Here is a 15061-nt window from a genome sequence, read left to right as displayed (position 1 = left end):
ATTGGCGGGGTCACTCGTTCGGTTCGAGTCCTGTTCAGCGACTCTGGAGTTCAAAATGAGTCTGGAGTTTTGGTCACCGCCGTCGGTCTTCTGGCCCACTGTGCGAGCCGCTGAGCGAATCACAAGAGTCGTTTCGTCGCTCTGTCCTTGTCGCACTCAATGGCCATTCCGTGCACGGTGCGAGAGAGACAGGGACAGGGCGACGAACTGCTCCCCGAGTCACGCTGCGCCGGCGCCAGCACCGCCAGCCTGCAGCGTAGGCAACATCGGCACTGCCGCGCACCCGTGGCCGCCGGGTTGCCTACCCCGCGGTTCGCAGGCTCTGCTGCCGCCGCTGGGCGGGTCGCTCCCTCCCCATGGCCACGGATGACCTGACCCCCTCAGGCCCTGCCTTTGATGCCGAGAGCCCGACTGGCCACGACTGGTCCCCGACTGGCCGGCGCCGACCGAGCCCGGCTTCGGCAACCGACTCGAGACCCCGTTGAGCCCGCTTGACCCTACCCAAAACTGCATTTTGACATTTTAGTGAGCTCTCTGCCCTGTTGCGGTGGCTCTGGGCTCACGGCACAGGATCGGACTCACGCTCGCGTGGCCTGTGCCATGCCTCAGGTCCTCAGTCGGCTCTGAAGCGGGCTCGAGCCGCATCGAGCCGGGGTTAGCGCTACAAAACGGTCATCCACAATCAACGGGCTCATGCGCCCGTGCCCGGTGCGCTCTGCTGTGCCAGACCGGCTCAGTGCAGTGCCGCCCTCGCCCTGCCTTCCACCGACATGTACCTTCGAGCGCGCTGACGAGGGGCTTCGCGCGGCAACCGTCAAGTACCTGGGTTCGACTTGCAGAATGGCTATCACTTAGGGATGCTTCGCCGACGGTGCTGCTGTGGCTGTTGCAGACTCGCTCACGATTTCGGCACGGGCCGCCAACAGGTTCCACGTCATGTCGTGAAGCCTGCTGACAAGAGGAGGGGATCTCGCCACAAACCCCACCACAACAACCTCCATGCGGCGGACGTCGCCCAGGGCGTTCACTACATGCTGTGCCAGACCGGTCTCATGGTGAGTGTCCCCCCCCCCTTCCACGCATTACCCACGCGCACAGGGGCCGCGCGGCAAAGGGGCTTCACGTGATGGTTGTTGCAGAACTGGCTGACGGACCTGGAGATCTTCGCCACGCTGCTGGCGGCCATCGTCCACGACTTCGAGCACACGGGCACGACCAACAATTTCCACGTCATGTCGGGGTCGGACACGGCGCTGCTGTACAACGACAGGGCCGTCCTGGAGAACCACCACATCAGCGCCGCCTTCAGGTGGGTGGCGCCACTGGGCGGCGCGGGCCGCGCGGGCTACTCCGCGACTCGGCGATACCCCGCGCGGCAGCGACACGCAGGCTCTGGGCCGAGGGGTAGAGCCGCTGCCTATCGCCCCTCTCCGAGTCTCCGGGGCTGGAGCTTTGAGTTTGAGTAGCGAGCACCGCACATCTCATCAACTTCTCTTTCGGTTTTCAGGGCACTCCGAGAAGATGAATGTAATATTCTGCAAAACTTGTCCCGTGAGGAATTTAGGGAATTCAGGACATTGGTCATTGATATGGTCCTTGCCACGGACATGAGCTTCCATTTCCAGCAGTTGAAGAACATGAGGAACCTGCTAACACTCGCAGAACCAACGTAAGTATTGGATTTCGTCTCAATCATTTATCAATTTTAAGGAAAAACAACCCATTAATTGGTTATTGTCTACTTTGCCAGGGTCGACAAGTCGAAAGGCCTTGCAATGGTGCTCCATTGTTGTGACATAGCCCATCCAGCCAAGCGCTGGGACCTGCACCATCGTTGGACAGAGTTATTGCTTGAAGAGTTCTTCCGTCAGGGAGACAGGGAGCGTGAGCTAGGGCTACCATTTTCACCGCTCTGTGATCGTAACAACACTCTTGTTGCTGAAAGTCAGATAGGTACTGAATTCATTTAAAACAAAACAATTGAAAAAAAAAACTTTAAATAATAGTGTGTTTTAGGGTGTTTGAACTGACTTTTGTTTTTGCAATAGGTTTTATTGAGTTCATCGTTGAACCGTCCATGGGAGTGTGCGCAGACATGTTGGAGGTTGTTCTTGCCCCTATCTTGGGCAACAGTGCCAAGGAAACGAACAAAAACAAGGACGCAATTGAAGAGGAGCCCACTGGTAAGAGATGCAGGACAGATCTCGTGTATGCAAAACACATTAAGACACAAATACTCCAACAGAAATCTCTTTTTCTTGTGATTCTCAGGTGATGGTGCAGGAAAACACAAATCTGATCAGCAGCGCTTCACCATCAAGAAACCCTGGGTCGGCATTCTTGCAGAGAACAAGAAAATGTGGAAGGAGCAGGCAGCGAAAGGTACTGTGTCCTAGTGTTTTGGTTTGTTTTGTTTGCAATGTACTATTTTTAAAGTTCTTGTTTGTGTAATGAATGTAATTATTTCTTCTTGACAGATGCAGAACAGAGAGCCCTCCAGCAACAGTTGGAGGAAAGCGATGCCAATAAGTCAGCTCCAGTGGAAGAAGAGGAGTGAGCACAATTACATATCTGGAGTCCTCCGTGACCAGAGCCTGACATATCTTTGTGAGAAGCATGGCTTTATCAAGTTTTGCTGTGCCTTCGTACCTGGAAAATTTAAAGAAGTGTCAAATATATTAACATTTTCAGTCATGTTTAGAGTGCCGCAGTGCTGTTTTCTGAAATGTCAGGCCAATACTGGGTTGAAATTGTCAAGTTGAGCTTAGGCAACTGTGCACTTAGAAGAAAAATTTAGGATTTTTCCCAGACAAAATTGTTCTAAGAATTCTTTATGATTCTGTGCAGTTTTGCCTAATGAGAAGCAGTATGGCACATTTTTTTAGCTGAAATTTGATACTTTTATTCAATTTTTCTGGCCGATTTGTGTATTATTGCCTACAGCATATGCTTGAGCTTGAACTGGATCAAATATGTGGTTGACAAAATGCTGGTTTAAGTGTTGGCTGTGTCCTAAAAATACTAGATTTTATCAGTATATTGTAACATATACTTCGGGTATTACTCAAGAAACCTGCTCTTCCACATGCTGATGCCTTGGCTTACTTTGAAAGACAAGTAGATGTCCTGGATGATCTCACCTTTACCTGACAATGAGATTGGGTGATACTTAATAAAAAATATAAATTGTGATATGATCTGTTTGAAAGTGCATTGTTGAATGCTTTCTTTTGTTCATAGTTCATTTAGATTTCAGTGATTCATTCTTTTCTTTTCTTCTGTCTGTGCAAATTTACCAAAAGAACTGCACAAATTTTTTTCGCCTTTTATTAATATGTTGCAAGCAGAACTTTATTTTAAGTGTAATGTTTTTCTTTAATTCATAAATCCTCATGTTTTTAATTGTTCCTCTACTGGGCTCTAAATAAGTATACTTAAGTTACACTGTAACACTTCACTGTGTACTTCTTTTTAAAGTTTTTACAAAAGCCCAAAACCATTTCTTTTTCGTTCAGTTTTGAGTGACATTTGATGACAAATATAAAACTGTACAAACCTTAAAGTAAAAATTTACATTGTTGAATTATTAAAAACAAAATTATGAAAACAGAAAAAAAGGAACAGGTAATTCGTCCTAAGACCAACAAATTGAGATGTATTGTAAATAGCCCTCTTAAATAATGCAGTGCATTTTGTAGTATGTAAGTCCAAACCATGTTGATATCTGTATGTACCACCATACCTAACTTTCATTTGAGGCGTGTGTAAATACTATTACCCTCAAAAATTTTGGACCAATATATTTAACTGTAAGGTCAAAACCTATGAATCTATGATCCTATTAACTAGAATAATGTCGTTGTAAGGAACCCAAACAAAGGGTGCAGTTGGAGGACCTTGTACAAAACAAAAGTTATTTGTAATGAAATTCTTATAGTGCATGAAATATTGGCCATTCGCATCATCTACATTATACTGGGACGTTGAGCTGGGGAAAAACATTGTACAACAGGCACAGTATACAATCTTCTGTTTCTCGTTTTGTCCATTAGTAATGTTTCATATTCGACTCCCACCTTTTACCAGTTGTTTTCATAGTTTAAGTCATAGTTCTGCAAACTCAGAACTTCAAAAGGAAAAGATATTGTTTTACCAAACAGTACTATTGTAATTTTATTTAGTGTGACCAGTCCTTGGTGGAGATCTCTTCCTATGTGCTGTACTTGTTTTCGAATTTCTCTTTTAAGGCCTGCATTATTCTGCTGTTCTATTTTGTCATTTGATGAAAATACTCCCATTTCTTGTAAGATATAACTTGAAATTGTTGGTCAATCTTTCTGTTTGTTGGGACCATAGCATAACTATGTCATGTGCCTCACCTCCAGAATTGTTTGGAAAGGGAGAGTGGAGAGCCTTCTTCCAAAACACTCTAGCCTCACCCATAGGAATAGAACATAGGAAAAGCACATCTGTAGCACTCTTATGCTAATGTTGGTCATTTGAAACTCCATCGTAATTTATGACAATCTGTTCAAAATCTGCAAAATATTGCAAAAATATTTCAGGAGGCACACTCACAACACGTTCCTGTAGCAGCTCTACACTTGTACTCCTCCCAGTACAGTGGATTTTGTTGATGAATACAGCAGTCAAACACCCCATGATCTCTTCAGAAGTGCAATAAATTCTCTGGGTGTAAGTTTAGTTGTTTTTGTTTCTGTCCAAAAAATATTCTTCGGTAACTACCTGATCTGTTGAGTAATAGTGCCTTGTGATGCCTTCGCATTTCTTTTTGAAATAAATAAATAAATACTGTGCTTGTTCTATGTAATGCTGGATTTTCATATTGTAAATGAGAAGGTAGGAATTTTTAGATCCAAAATCTGAAAACTTGGATCCAAAAAAAAGATCACTTATAGCAATCTTGATACTATGCAATAAATATTTTATTGAGAGAGGAACTACTTCTAGTCTTTGAATAGATACAAATGATTGATAGGAATTAATACTTTTTTATGGCACACTGTAGTTGCACTCGAAAGTTGACTATTTTCATGGTCTTGTTCGAAGAGCACATCTTGTGCCTGTAAAATGTGCCTTAAATACACCCAAATAATATTCTGAGGGCCGTGAGATTTTACTGTACTGCTTTCCAACTGAACACGTGTCAAAAAAGTACACCTTGTGTTGCATGAGTTAAATTAGTGAGGCAAAATGGGCTTTAGTTAAAATGGGCTTTAATGAAATAGGTCATCCCACTTAAAAAATAAGCATAAAATTTAAGCCTGAAAATGACACAAGCTGTATTATAACATGTTAAAGTACAAGAATTCTTTTTAAATGTCTTCAAATTATCTCAAGAGTGCCAACCAGGTGTAAGCTATGAATTGTAATGCTGTTTGCCCGTCCATTGAAAACACAGGACAAGGCCTAAAATACAACATGGAAGATATTTCAAATTCAGTGAGCTACAGTGAAATTCAATAAACGTAAATGGATTCTGAACTGGAGACCAATAAACATTCCTCTGAGCACAAAGTCAAGGGCACTTGTCATATTTTCTGAACCTTCTGAACATCTTGATTGATTGATAGGCTGTTGAGAAATTAAACTATTAAAACAGAGATTGATAATATCAATTAATTACTGTTCCCACCCGACCATTCTGAAAAGGAAATGATGCTGGAAAGAATAAAAGAGTGCTTCTTATTCAAAACATTGTTTCACTTTGGGCCCCCTTCCCATGACACATCGGCTGATAGCTGTCATGACAAAGCTGAGCGGGTTGCCTATGCCCGGCTCTGCGGGCGCTCTCGCTGTGGGTATCTCGGTCTCGTCTCTGGGTCAACGTCACAGCATTGTTGAATGACCTAATGACGTTTTTCTGTGGAGTCGCGCCTTAGTCCTTTTGAGATTACTCAGAACGCCTTCCCCTCCTATTGGCCGAACAGAATCACGTGGCTGCACGGCCTCCTGACTGTGACGTCGCAAGGGAAATGCGGAAGGCTGAAGTTGCGCCACCTGGCGTGTACTTTGGCAAGAATGCCCCGTCTGAAGTATACTGTACAAATAGCAGGCATGCTCATAGAGTCGCGTGTATTAGGACTTATTGCGCGTTATTACGCGTTGACGCCTCGCGCTTCCTTCTTTCGCGGAAGCACGCGTTATCGCGCTTCGGACCTTCGGAGTGAGGCGAGTAATACGCGAGTGAAAGACGCCTCGCCCGCCCCGCCCGCCCCGCCCCCTCGTCCGGCGCTCTGCTGCTCCCCCCACCTCTGCGAACTGCGGCCGCATGGCGACGCCGGTGGGACGGCGACGCGCTACGACGCGCGGCGCCGGTGCCGGCAGTGCCGGCCGGTACCGCTTCAGTGTGTTTTGAGCTGCGAGGATCCGCCGTTGTTTGTCAGTGCTAGCCTCCCAGGGCCAACCGTCCCGGACGAGGTGAGTATGGACGGAGGCGGCGCGGGCAGGGCACGACGCTGCTTGCAGCAACATTGCGCAACAATGCGCTGGAACGCTGGAATCTGGAGAAAGTACGGTCGCGACTCTCACAAGAGTCAACCTGAACCTGAAAGTTGACGCTTATTGTCGTCTTATAAACTAGCAATGATGTTTTTCCCGGCCATGGCCGAATGACCTTGGGGGAACGGGTGGGGGAATGACCCAGGTCATTGACATAAATGGGGAAGTCCATCGAAGGCGCTACCTGCTGGAGCCGGGGGTATGTTTGGAATTGGGTCAACTGTTATCAATTGCTTCATTGTTTGTTTCAGGTTTCATTTTACTTTCAAAAGGCTCTACTTAGAGACATTAAATAAGAAATGGACTCAGTCAAGAAAATTACGCAACCCAAGAATCCAAGGGCGAAGGCAAATATTTTGTCTGCTCTTACGTTTTCTTGGACGATTGGTCTGTTTCGGAAGGGGTATAAACGAGACCTAGGTCTTCCAGATATCTGTGAGCCTTTGGATGAGTATGACTCTAAGCAGGTCGGGAATCAACTGGAAGACCTTTGGAATAAACATAAGAGGAATAGCTGTGGCAATGGGAGGTGGAAACTACCCAGGTTGTGGGCTTGCCTGAGAGCCTTCATTGGATGGGAACTATTTTTCATGGCCTCTGGTATGTTCATATTTGAACTCACCGTTAAACTGGGACAACCAATCTTACTTGGGAAATTCCTTAATTATTTTGAATCCAATAGCACTGTTACTGCTGAAGAGGCTACTGTTTATGCCTCAGGTGTTGCTGTGTTAGTTTTTCTACACCAGTTTGGCATGCACCCTTTTATGTTTGGCCTGATGTGCTTGGGAATGAGAGCTCGTGTGGCCCTCTCGTCCCTCCTATATCGAAAATTGTTGAAAGTTTCTATATCATCCAGTTCAGGAGTTACTGGTGGATATGTTATAAACTTGCTAACAAATGATGCAAGTCGCTTAAGCAGTGCTCCCTTGCACTTGCCTGATGCTTTGGGAGGAATAGTTTGTTCAGTGGTCGTGACATATTTTCTATGGCAGGAAGTTGGTGTATCTGCCTTTGTTGGAATGTCGACCCTTGTGTTTTTCGTGCCAGTACAAATTCTCCTGGCTAAAAGATCAGCAGCTCTTCGTGAAAAGACAGCTAAAAGATCTGATAAAAGAATTCAGCTCATGAACGAGATCATTCCGGGTATTCAAGCAATAAAAATGTATGCATGGGAAAAGTGGTTTTCTAAATTGGTTGAAAGTGCAAGGAGAAAAGAAGTGAATGTTATTAGATCCATGACATACTACACCGGCTTATCATTTGCTTGTTCCTCATTTCTCACAAAGATTTCTTTTTTCCTGTGTGTGCTCCACTTCGCTCTCTCAGGAAATGCAATCACTGCAGACAAAATCTTTACTACCATCATGTTCTTTGATATTTTGCAAGAAAGTTTGACCATTTACTTACCAATGGCCATTGAAAATTTAGCAGAATGTGTAGTTGCCATCAGAAGAATGGAAGAGTTTCTTTTGAAGCCAGAATCTAGTTCAATAATGACTAGTCAGAGCATAACTGGTAGAACAGAAGTTCTTTTGAAGAATGTAGATGCCAAGTGGACAGAAGACCAGCAACACAATAGCTTGAAAAACTTAAATCTTTCAATTTCACCAGGGATGCTGGTGGGCGTTATTGGCCAAGTAGGATCAGGCAAGTCATCATTGCTACAATTAATATTACGAGAATTGCCACATGTCACTGGTGAAGTGAACATCCAAGGGTCAATTTCCTATGCCTCACAAGAACCGTGGCTGTTTACTGGAACAGTGGTACAAAATATCACCTTTGGCCTTCCCATGGAGAAAAAGCGTTACAATGAAGTAGTCAAAGCTTGTGCATTAGAAGAGGATTTCAAGCAATTCCCTCGTGGTGATAAGACGCAAGTTGGGGAGCATGGACACTCACTCAGCGGTGGCCAGCGAGCTAGAATAAATTTGGCTCGAGCTGTTTATAGAAGAGCAGACGTCTACCTTTTGGATGATCCCCTCTCTGCTGTTGACACTCATGTGGGCCGCCATCTCTTTGATGACTGCATCAATGGTTTTCTGGCTGGAAAAATAGTCATTTTATGCACTCATCAGTTGCAATATCTCAACAATGTTAAACTTATTTTAATGATGAAAAATGGATCAATCGCGGCCCAAGGCACTTTTAGTGATTTGCAGAATTGTGGCACAGAATTGTCTGATTTAATGAAGACAGAGACAGAAAATGAGGAGAATCCTGCCAGAGATAAATTGCAAAGGCAACTATCGACACACAGTACAGCTTCAGAAGAGGAATTTGATGTGCCCGAAGAAATGAAATCAGAGGGGGAAGTAACTTGGAAGATTTACCTATCTTACTTCAAAGCAGCAGGTGGTTTGCCAGCATTTGTCCTTCTTGTGCTGTGTCTTGCTCTTACCCAAGGTTCTGTAAGCGGTGGTGATTATTGGACTTCTTATTGGGTCGATCTTGAACAGTACGTTTTTCAAAACGGGAACACCACGTCCCTTCCCATATTGGGAGAGATGGACCGCGCGAAGTGCTTGTACGTCTTCGGAGCGTTGATGGCCATCACAGTTTTTCTGAATCTGATTAAAATAGTTGCCTTTGCATACTTCTGTATGGAAGGCTCTAAAAGATTGCATGACATTATGTTTAATACTGTCTCCAAAGCCACCATGAACTTTTTTGACAACAATCCGTCTGGACGCATTCTAACAAGATTCTCAAGGGACATTGGTATTATAGATGAACACCTGCCTGAAACTCTTTCTGATATCATTGAGGCGATCATGCATCTAGTTGGTGTTCTGGTCATCATATGTGTGGTCAATTACTGGCTTTTGTTACCTCTCCTTGTGATAGGTGTCATTTTCGTCTTTCTTCGCCAACTGTACATGATGACGTCACGGAGTTTGCAAAGAATCAAGGGCCTGTCCAGCAGTCCTATTTACACGCACACAAATGCTTCCATTGAGGGCCTAGTCACAATCCGATCAATGCAGGCGTCGGTGAGTTTCTCTTTATAAATATCATGATAATCAACATTATCTTGGTCGGTATCGTGATCACAATCATTTTATTTGTGTTACAGGACAATTTATCAAGAGAATTTGATAGCAAACAAAATATTAATTCTTCGGCTGTTTTTTATTCACTTGGCACTGACAGGGCCTTTGCGTATTGGTTGGATCTCGTGTGTAGTGGTTACACAATGCTGGTCATCTTAAGCTTTCTATTTTTTAAGGAAGACTTCAGAGCTGGAGAAATTGGTCTCACCATCACACAGGCACTTTCTCTTGTGATGATGTGCCAGGTAATCCATTTAATAATCTTCTTACCTCAAAATTTATTTTTGCGTTTTATTTTATTTTTTAATAAGTTAAAACTTTTATTTAACATATCTTTTTAAGTGGGCCATGCGTCAATCGGCCGAAGTGGGCAACGAGATGACTTCAGTAGAGCGTGTTTTAGAATTCCACAAAGTTGAAAGTGAAGAATCGAGACTTTTGACGAAACCTGAGCATAAGCTACCTGTTGATTGGCCAACCTTTGGAGATATCACCTTCCAGAATGTCTCCCTCCGCTACTCCCCTACTGACCCTCCCGTGCTTAAGGAACTTAACTTTTCTATCAAATCTGGAGAAAAGGTACGTGAGCAAAGCTTTTTTCAGATTCTCAATTTGCCAGTATGGAAAACAGCTTTTCAAATAAATTCTCATTTTTCCAGATTGGTATAGTTGGTCGAACGGGAGCTGGCAAGTCTTCATTACTGGGTGCCCTTTTCCAGTTGTATCCCATTGAAGGAACTATTATAATTGATAAATTAGACACAAGCAAGATTGGTCTGCAAGATTTACGCTCAAATCTCTCAGTTATCCCGCAAGAGCCTGTCCTTTTCACAGGTGTGTTTATGTCGCAGTTGAAGCATAACTAACTTGATTGTGAAGGCCGATCGGAAGAGGGTACAGCCACCGCGCGATGAATGTGCCCCCGACCGTGCGGCCTGCCGGGGTGGGTACAACCACCGCGTGACGGCTGTCCCTGGGTACACTTCTCCAAATGGTACATTCATGGCACGACACCGGCAAATGACCGCTGTCGGCACTGGTGCCCGGCAAAAATCAGTTTCACCGAGTAAAACCGGAAACCACGAGTTAAACCACGGGCGTGGTCTAGCCCGTAGTGGTAATGGTAATGGCAGGGGCAAGGTAGGCCACAGTCACCACACCGATGTGTTCCAGCCGGGCTGGTGGCCTACGTGGAAGGCGCTCGACGCCCGGAGATTGTGCACGCGGCCATTCGAAAAGACTTCGTTCTTGCTGGTTTTACTCCGTGAACCTGATATTTTTCAGGCTCCAGCCCAATGTAGCTTATCATGCGGACACTGCCATAAATTGTTATAAAATACAGGTATCTCACATTCCACCGTCACGTATGTTTGTAAAAGAAATTTACTCTGTTTTGCAGGATCTTTGAGGCACAATCTTGACCCGTTTGAACAGTATAAGGATGAAGATCTGTGGAGTGCACTGAGAGATGTCCAACTTAAGTCATTTGTAGAAGAAATGAATTGTATGTAACAAAGAGAAACTTTCAAATTAATTCACCTTGAGCTTATTCTTAAGTTTTATCTCTTTATGCAAGTGTTCCACTTTTTTATCTGATTTTCTGCTCTGCTTCATTTTTAGGTGGATTGCAGTTCGTTGTGACAGAAGGTGGAAGTAATTTAAGTGTCGGACAGAGGCAGCTTGTTTGTCTGGCGCGGGCCATATTAAGGCACAACAAGATTTTAGTTCTTGATGAAGCCACTGCAAATATGGACACATACACTGATCAACTAATCCAGAATACCATCAACGACAAGTTCTCAACATGTACCGTTTTGACCGTAGCTCATCGTCTTGACACTGTCATGAATTGTGATAAAATACTTGTCATGGATGGTGGCCGCGTTGCAGAGTTCGGCAAGCCCCACGACCTACTTCAGAGCCCCACTGGGCTCTTCACTAAATTGGTCAACCAAACTGGTCAGACAAATAGCGCCAACCTTAGATCCATGGCAGAGCGAGCTAGTAATAGAATGAAAACTCATCCTATACTAGAGACGGGAAAATGATTCTCTGTTGACGTTCTCTACATTGGATGTATCTTGCAGAATGCCCTGCTCATCCCGGCGTGCATAGCCGTGGTGGTGCTTGCACCCGCTGGCAACCCGGTCGGTGGGACAAGCCGGGACGGAACGGCGTTACCGACCTACCTCACTGTGTGGTCCCACCTAGGCCCACTAGGCCCACTAGTCCCACCGAAACCAGGTGAGGATCCGGGTGAACTGGAAAAAACCGTCACCCCGGTTCCTACCCATACCGTGGAGGGGGGTTCTTTTCTCAGCAACGGGCGGGCGGTCAACTCCTGGTGGAATCCTTGAAGAAAACCTCTGCCCTCTGCGTTGCCGAGAAGGCTCACTCCTGCAAAAGGGGCGCGGGGCTGCTGTGAATGGAGGCCTCTGCGCGGAAATCTTTTCTCCAGTTTACTGCTGAATCCGGTATCATCAGTCTAAATTTGGGCACATTGTCTCCTAGTGTTCTGGATTAAGTTGGTTATTATGTTTTCTCATATTCTTTTGAACGCACAATTGTATTCATTCTTTATTTTTATTTATTGTTGGAAAACATTGAGTGTTCGAGCATTGGTAATTGGCAATATGTCTGGTTGGTAGGATCTTAGTTAAGGCTGATTTCAAATTTTATGAACACTTACACTGACTGTAAGAATTTATTTGGTCATTAATACAGTAATAAAATGATAGACACTTAAAACAACAACAACATCTAAGAGAGTATGCCAAGATTAGAATTTATGTAGCGATACATGGTTGATTACAAAATTTAACAAAGAGAGCAAACGCCGGCTGTCACAAGTAGGGTAGAGGGGCAAAACATGGAACCCCAACTATAAAGTTTACTTTTGAGTGTCAGAGGACACACCTGTTCAAGCCATACTGTTGCACAGTTGGCTAAACTTTACCAGTTTCCCTACACAACCAACAGGGAGTACAATCTTCAGGTAAACATCAGTCTACAACATATCTGTCTCATTTTGAAGTTTTCGTTTAGATGTTACGATCTAAAAGTCCATAATAGTGCCAAAGAAAACAACGATGGAGCAATTAAAAGAGTGAAGAAAGTACTGACTGGAAAACATTAAAAACCAAACTCACTAAAATTATTATCCAATATTCAGACTATTGGACAGTGCTGGCCAGCATTGTCTCAGTATCAGCTTTCTCAGAGCCTGCCTAATCTCTAGAACTTTGGTTGTATTTTTATCACTTCACTTCTTCTCAGCATCACTTTTAACCTTTATTAGACCTCTTCAATCATTGAAACTCTACTCGCCGATGCTCTGAATGGATGAGTAGATATACATTGGTAGTTTAAAATATACAAATGGTAAGACGCACACTTGAAAGTTCTTCAATGCACATGTAGTGTATTGATGGGCACTCATGGCATTCACTGCAGTGTGTCCTCAACAGTGGACCACAAATGAAATTCATACAGCAGTGAACACGTTTGTAGAACTCATAATTGATTCGTTGTCCTTTCACATATCGAGTGTTTTAGTTCCATGTTGGATAACTAGCTGGTAAGTTCATTCATCTCGCTGATTTAAAATTTCATTACAAATGATACAATTGTGAGATCTATCACTATAGAAGATAAAACATTAAAATTCTGTATGATAAAAACACAGATAATTTTTGGGAAACAAATGATCTACATGTTCCACAAAAAATGCCCCAATTCAAGTTATGCTTTAAAATATGACTAACTTTTGTTGACTATTTGCAAAATTCTGTCGAATAGTGCACCAAACATACTGGATATAAAATTAAATTACACTTCATGCTTATGGATGATTTTAATTTAAGGCACTGAGCAGTGGCTTTTAGAATCAATATTCTATTTACAACACAGAAAAAAAATATATAGCAAATTGATGTATGAATATGTTCAAATATCATCTTTCTAATGATTTTCAAATAGATACAGGAAACTTACAGAACAAAATTTAACCATTCTCATAAAACCCAGCTTTCCAAGACAACAAGTGAAATCATAACTGACAGATTAAATGGATGTGACGTGAATTCAACAATGGTGTTGATCGGAACTCCTGTCATGTGGTAACAAAAACGCACTGCTTGAGATCTCATTGCCCTTGGTTAAATATTGAGAAGCAGCAACAAAGGCCTTGTCACATGACTGAGATAACAGCAACCACACATGGGCAGTATACACTCTGGTTAAATATAAAACCATAACTGACTGAAAACTTCTACACCTTTGCAGTGAAACATGATGTTAAAGCTAAAGAAAATGTACAACATGGTACCAGTTATTTTACACAGTCTGTTCCCTTCCATCCATTCAAATCTACATAAAATTATTAACAAATTCATCTAACATTAAACACAACATGTGCAAAGAGGTATGCAGTGCTCTTGGATTGATATAATGCAGATGAATTGATGACTGGTTCATAAATGAAATTAAGTCGGTACCACATATGCTTTTTTCACTGAGCGTCCTTGCAGACTTTGCTTATTTGCAAACATCACAGAGGTTGGCATTTTGGCCACGATACGACAAGTACACAGTGGATGAACATTAGTGAAAAATTTCAGTGACTGAGTACAGTATCACACAGAGGAAGTCAATATTACTTGAGAAGTAAGTTCTAAAGACCAGAACCTCTTCTTGTGTGTTTCTTAAAAAGAAAAGGAATTACAGCTTCCATTCACAACTTTTTACAAGGGGAAAGATGTTTTTTCCCATCATACCGTAATAATTTAGGGAAGCATATCTATCTGGTGACCCCTAATATACATTTTCTTCTCAGAAGTTGTATTTTATGTAGGGAAAAGATTTAAATAATCATCACCATAAGAACTAGAATAGAATTTTAACTCTCAGTGTACTTTGTCGCCGTAGAAAAAGCGACAATAGGCCAGCCTCACAAAATAGGAGGCAGGAAAGTGCCAGAGTCATTCAAATTGGGATCAACTGCTTGACTCGAACACTCACCCCCACCTCGTACTGTGGTTGTTGAGCCTCGTGTTCTAGCTGTACCCAGCAAACTACTTGAGACATCGCCTAACTCACCGGGCTGAGCATCTACAAGCTTTGATACACATTTTTTACCACGGTACAGTCGGTAAATTGAATATTGTTGGCCGCTGCCACTACCACTACCACTACCACTCCCAGTCACACTCCCGCTACCACTACTGCCACTTCCAGCGCTCCGGTGAGAGTGATGTGTGTGGTGAGGGCCCAACCCTGCTTCTGACGGAGACCGCCTCAGTTCTGTTTGGGTGTGAGATCCGTTGCTAGTGCTGATGGATGAGCTGGAGATGAGCCATTCGTGGCGCAGAGCTTCATCAGGGGTCATGCGCTTCTTTGAATCCCATCTGCGAAGGAGTGAAAATAAGTTTTTAGACTCGTCTCTGACACATGTCTAATTTTCAAACAACAACAAAAATATTTTG

The 15061-nt window shown here is 43.5% G+C and overlaps 3 protein-coding genes across 4 annotated transcripts in view; 2 read left to right on the top strand and 1 right to left on the bottom strand.

The window, feature by feature from the left end:
* Nucleotides 1–5626, top strand: part of LOC117641237 (calcium/calmodulin-dependent 3',5'-cyclic nucleotide phosphodiesterase 1-like) — a 52796-nt gene extending 47170 nt beyond the window's left edge. The window contains exons 8-14 of the mRNA XM_034378392.1: nucleotides 927–1055; nucleotides 1140–1309; nucleotides 1508–1669; nucleotides 1751–1953; nucleotides 2049–2183; nucleotides 2272–2382; nucleotides 2478–5626. Of these exons, the coding sequence (XP_034234283.1) occupies nucleotides 927–1055; nucleotides 1140–1309; nucleotides 1508–1669; nucleotides 1751–1953; nucleotides 2049–2183; nucleotides 2272–2382; nucleotides 2478–2557 (990 nt within the window). The 3' untranslated portion in view covers nucleotides 2558–5626. The remainder of the gene's footprint in view (nucleotides 1–926; nucleotides 1056–1139; nucleotides 1310–1507; nucleotides 1670–1750; nucleotides 1954–2048; nucleotides 2184–2271; nucleotides 2383–2477) is intronic.
* Nucleotides 5627–6318: 692 nt separating this feature from the next.
* LOC117641883 (probable multidrug resistance-associated protein lethal(2)03659) lies at nucleotides 6319–12332 on the top strand. The gene is made up of 7 exons (XM_034379641.1): nucleotides 6319–6441; nucleotides 6774–9518; nucleotides 9602–9823; nucleotides 9921–10157; nucleotides 10238–10412; nucleotides 10978–11082; nucleotides 11199–12332. The coding sequence occupies exons 2-7, from the start codon at nucleotides 6822–6824 to the stop codon at nucleotides 11624–11626; spliced, it is 3864 nt and encodes a 1287-aa protein (XP_034235532.1). The 5' UTR covers nucleotides 6319–6441; nucleotides 6774–6821; the 3' UTR covers nucleotides 11627–12332.
* LOC117641884 (dual specificity tyrosine-phosphorylation-regulated kinase 4) overlaps nucleotides 12264–15061 on the bottom strand; it is a 41933-nt gene continuing 39135 nt past the window's right edge. For both annotated transcript variants that reach the window (XM_034379642.1, XM_034379644.1), the window contains exon 9: nucleotides 12264–14983. In XM_034379642.1, the coding sequence (XP_034235533.1) occupies nucleotides 14527–14983 (457 nt within the window). In that variant the 3' untranslated portion in view covers nucleotides 12264–14526. The remainder of the gene's footprint in view (nucleotides 14984–15061) is intronic.

The sequence above is a fragment of the Thrips palmi genome, unplaced genomic scaffold (genome assembly GCF_012932325.1).
Source record: "Thrips palmi isolate BJ-2018 unplaced genomic scaffold, TpBJ-2018v1 HiC_scaffold_15, whole genome shotgun sequence".
Lineage (NCBI taxonomy): Eukaryota > Metazoa > Arthropoda > Insecta > Thysanoptera > Thripidae > Thrips > Thrips palmi.
This window is presented reverse-complemented; position numbering and strand designations above follow the sequence as displayed.

Bases quoted from the DNA above. Each gene is read 5' to 3' on its own strand.
- LOC117641883 (XM_034379641.1), top strand. From the start codon at position 6,822: ATGGACTCAGTCAAGAAAATTACGCAACCCAAGAATCCAAGGGCGAAG. The intron at 9,519-9,601 runs GTGAGTTTCTCT...TTTGTGTTACAG, and splicing joins TCCGATCAATGCAGGCGTCG to GACAATTTATCAAGAGAATT. The intron at 9,824-9,920 runs GTAATCCATTTA...TATCTTTTTAAG, and splicing joins CTCTTGTGATGATGTGCCAG to TGGGCCATGCGTCAATCGGC.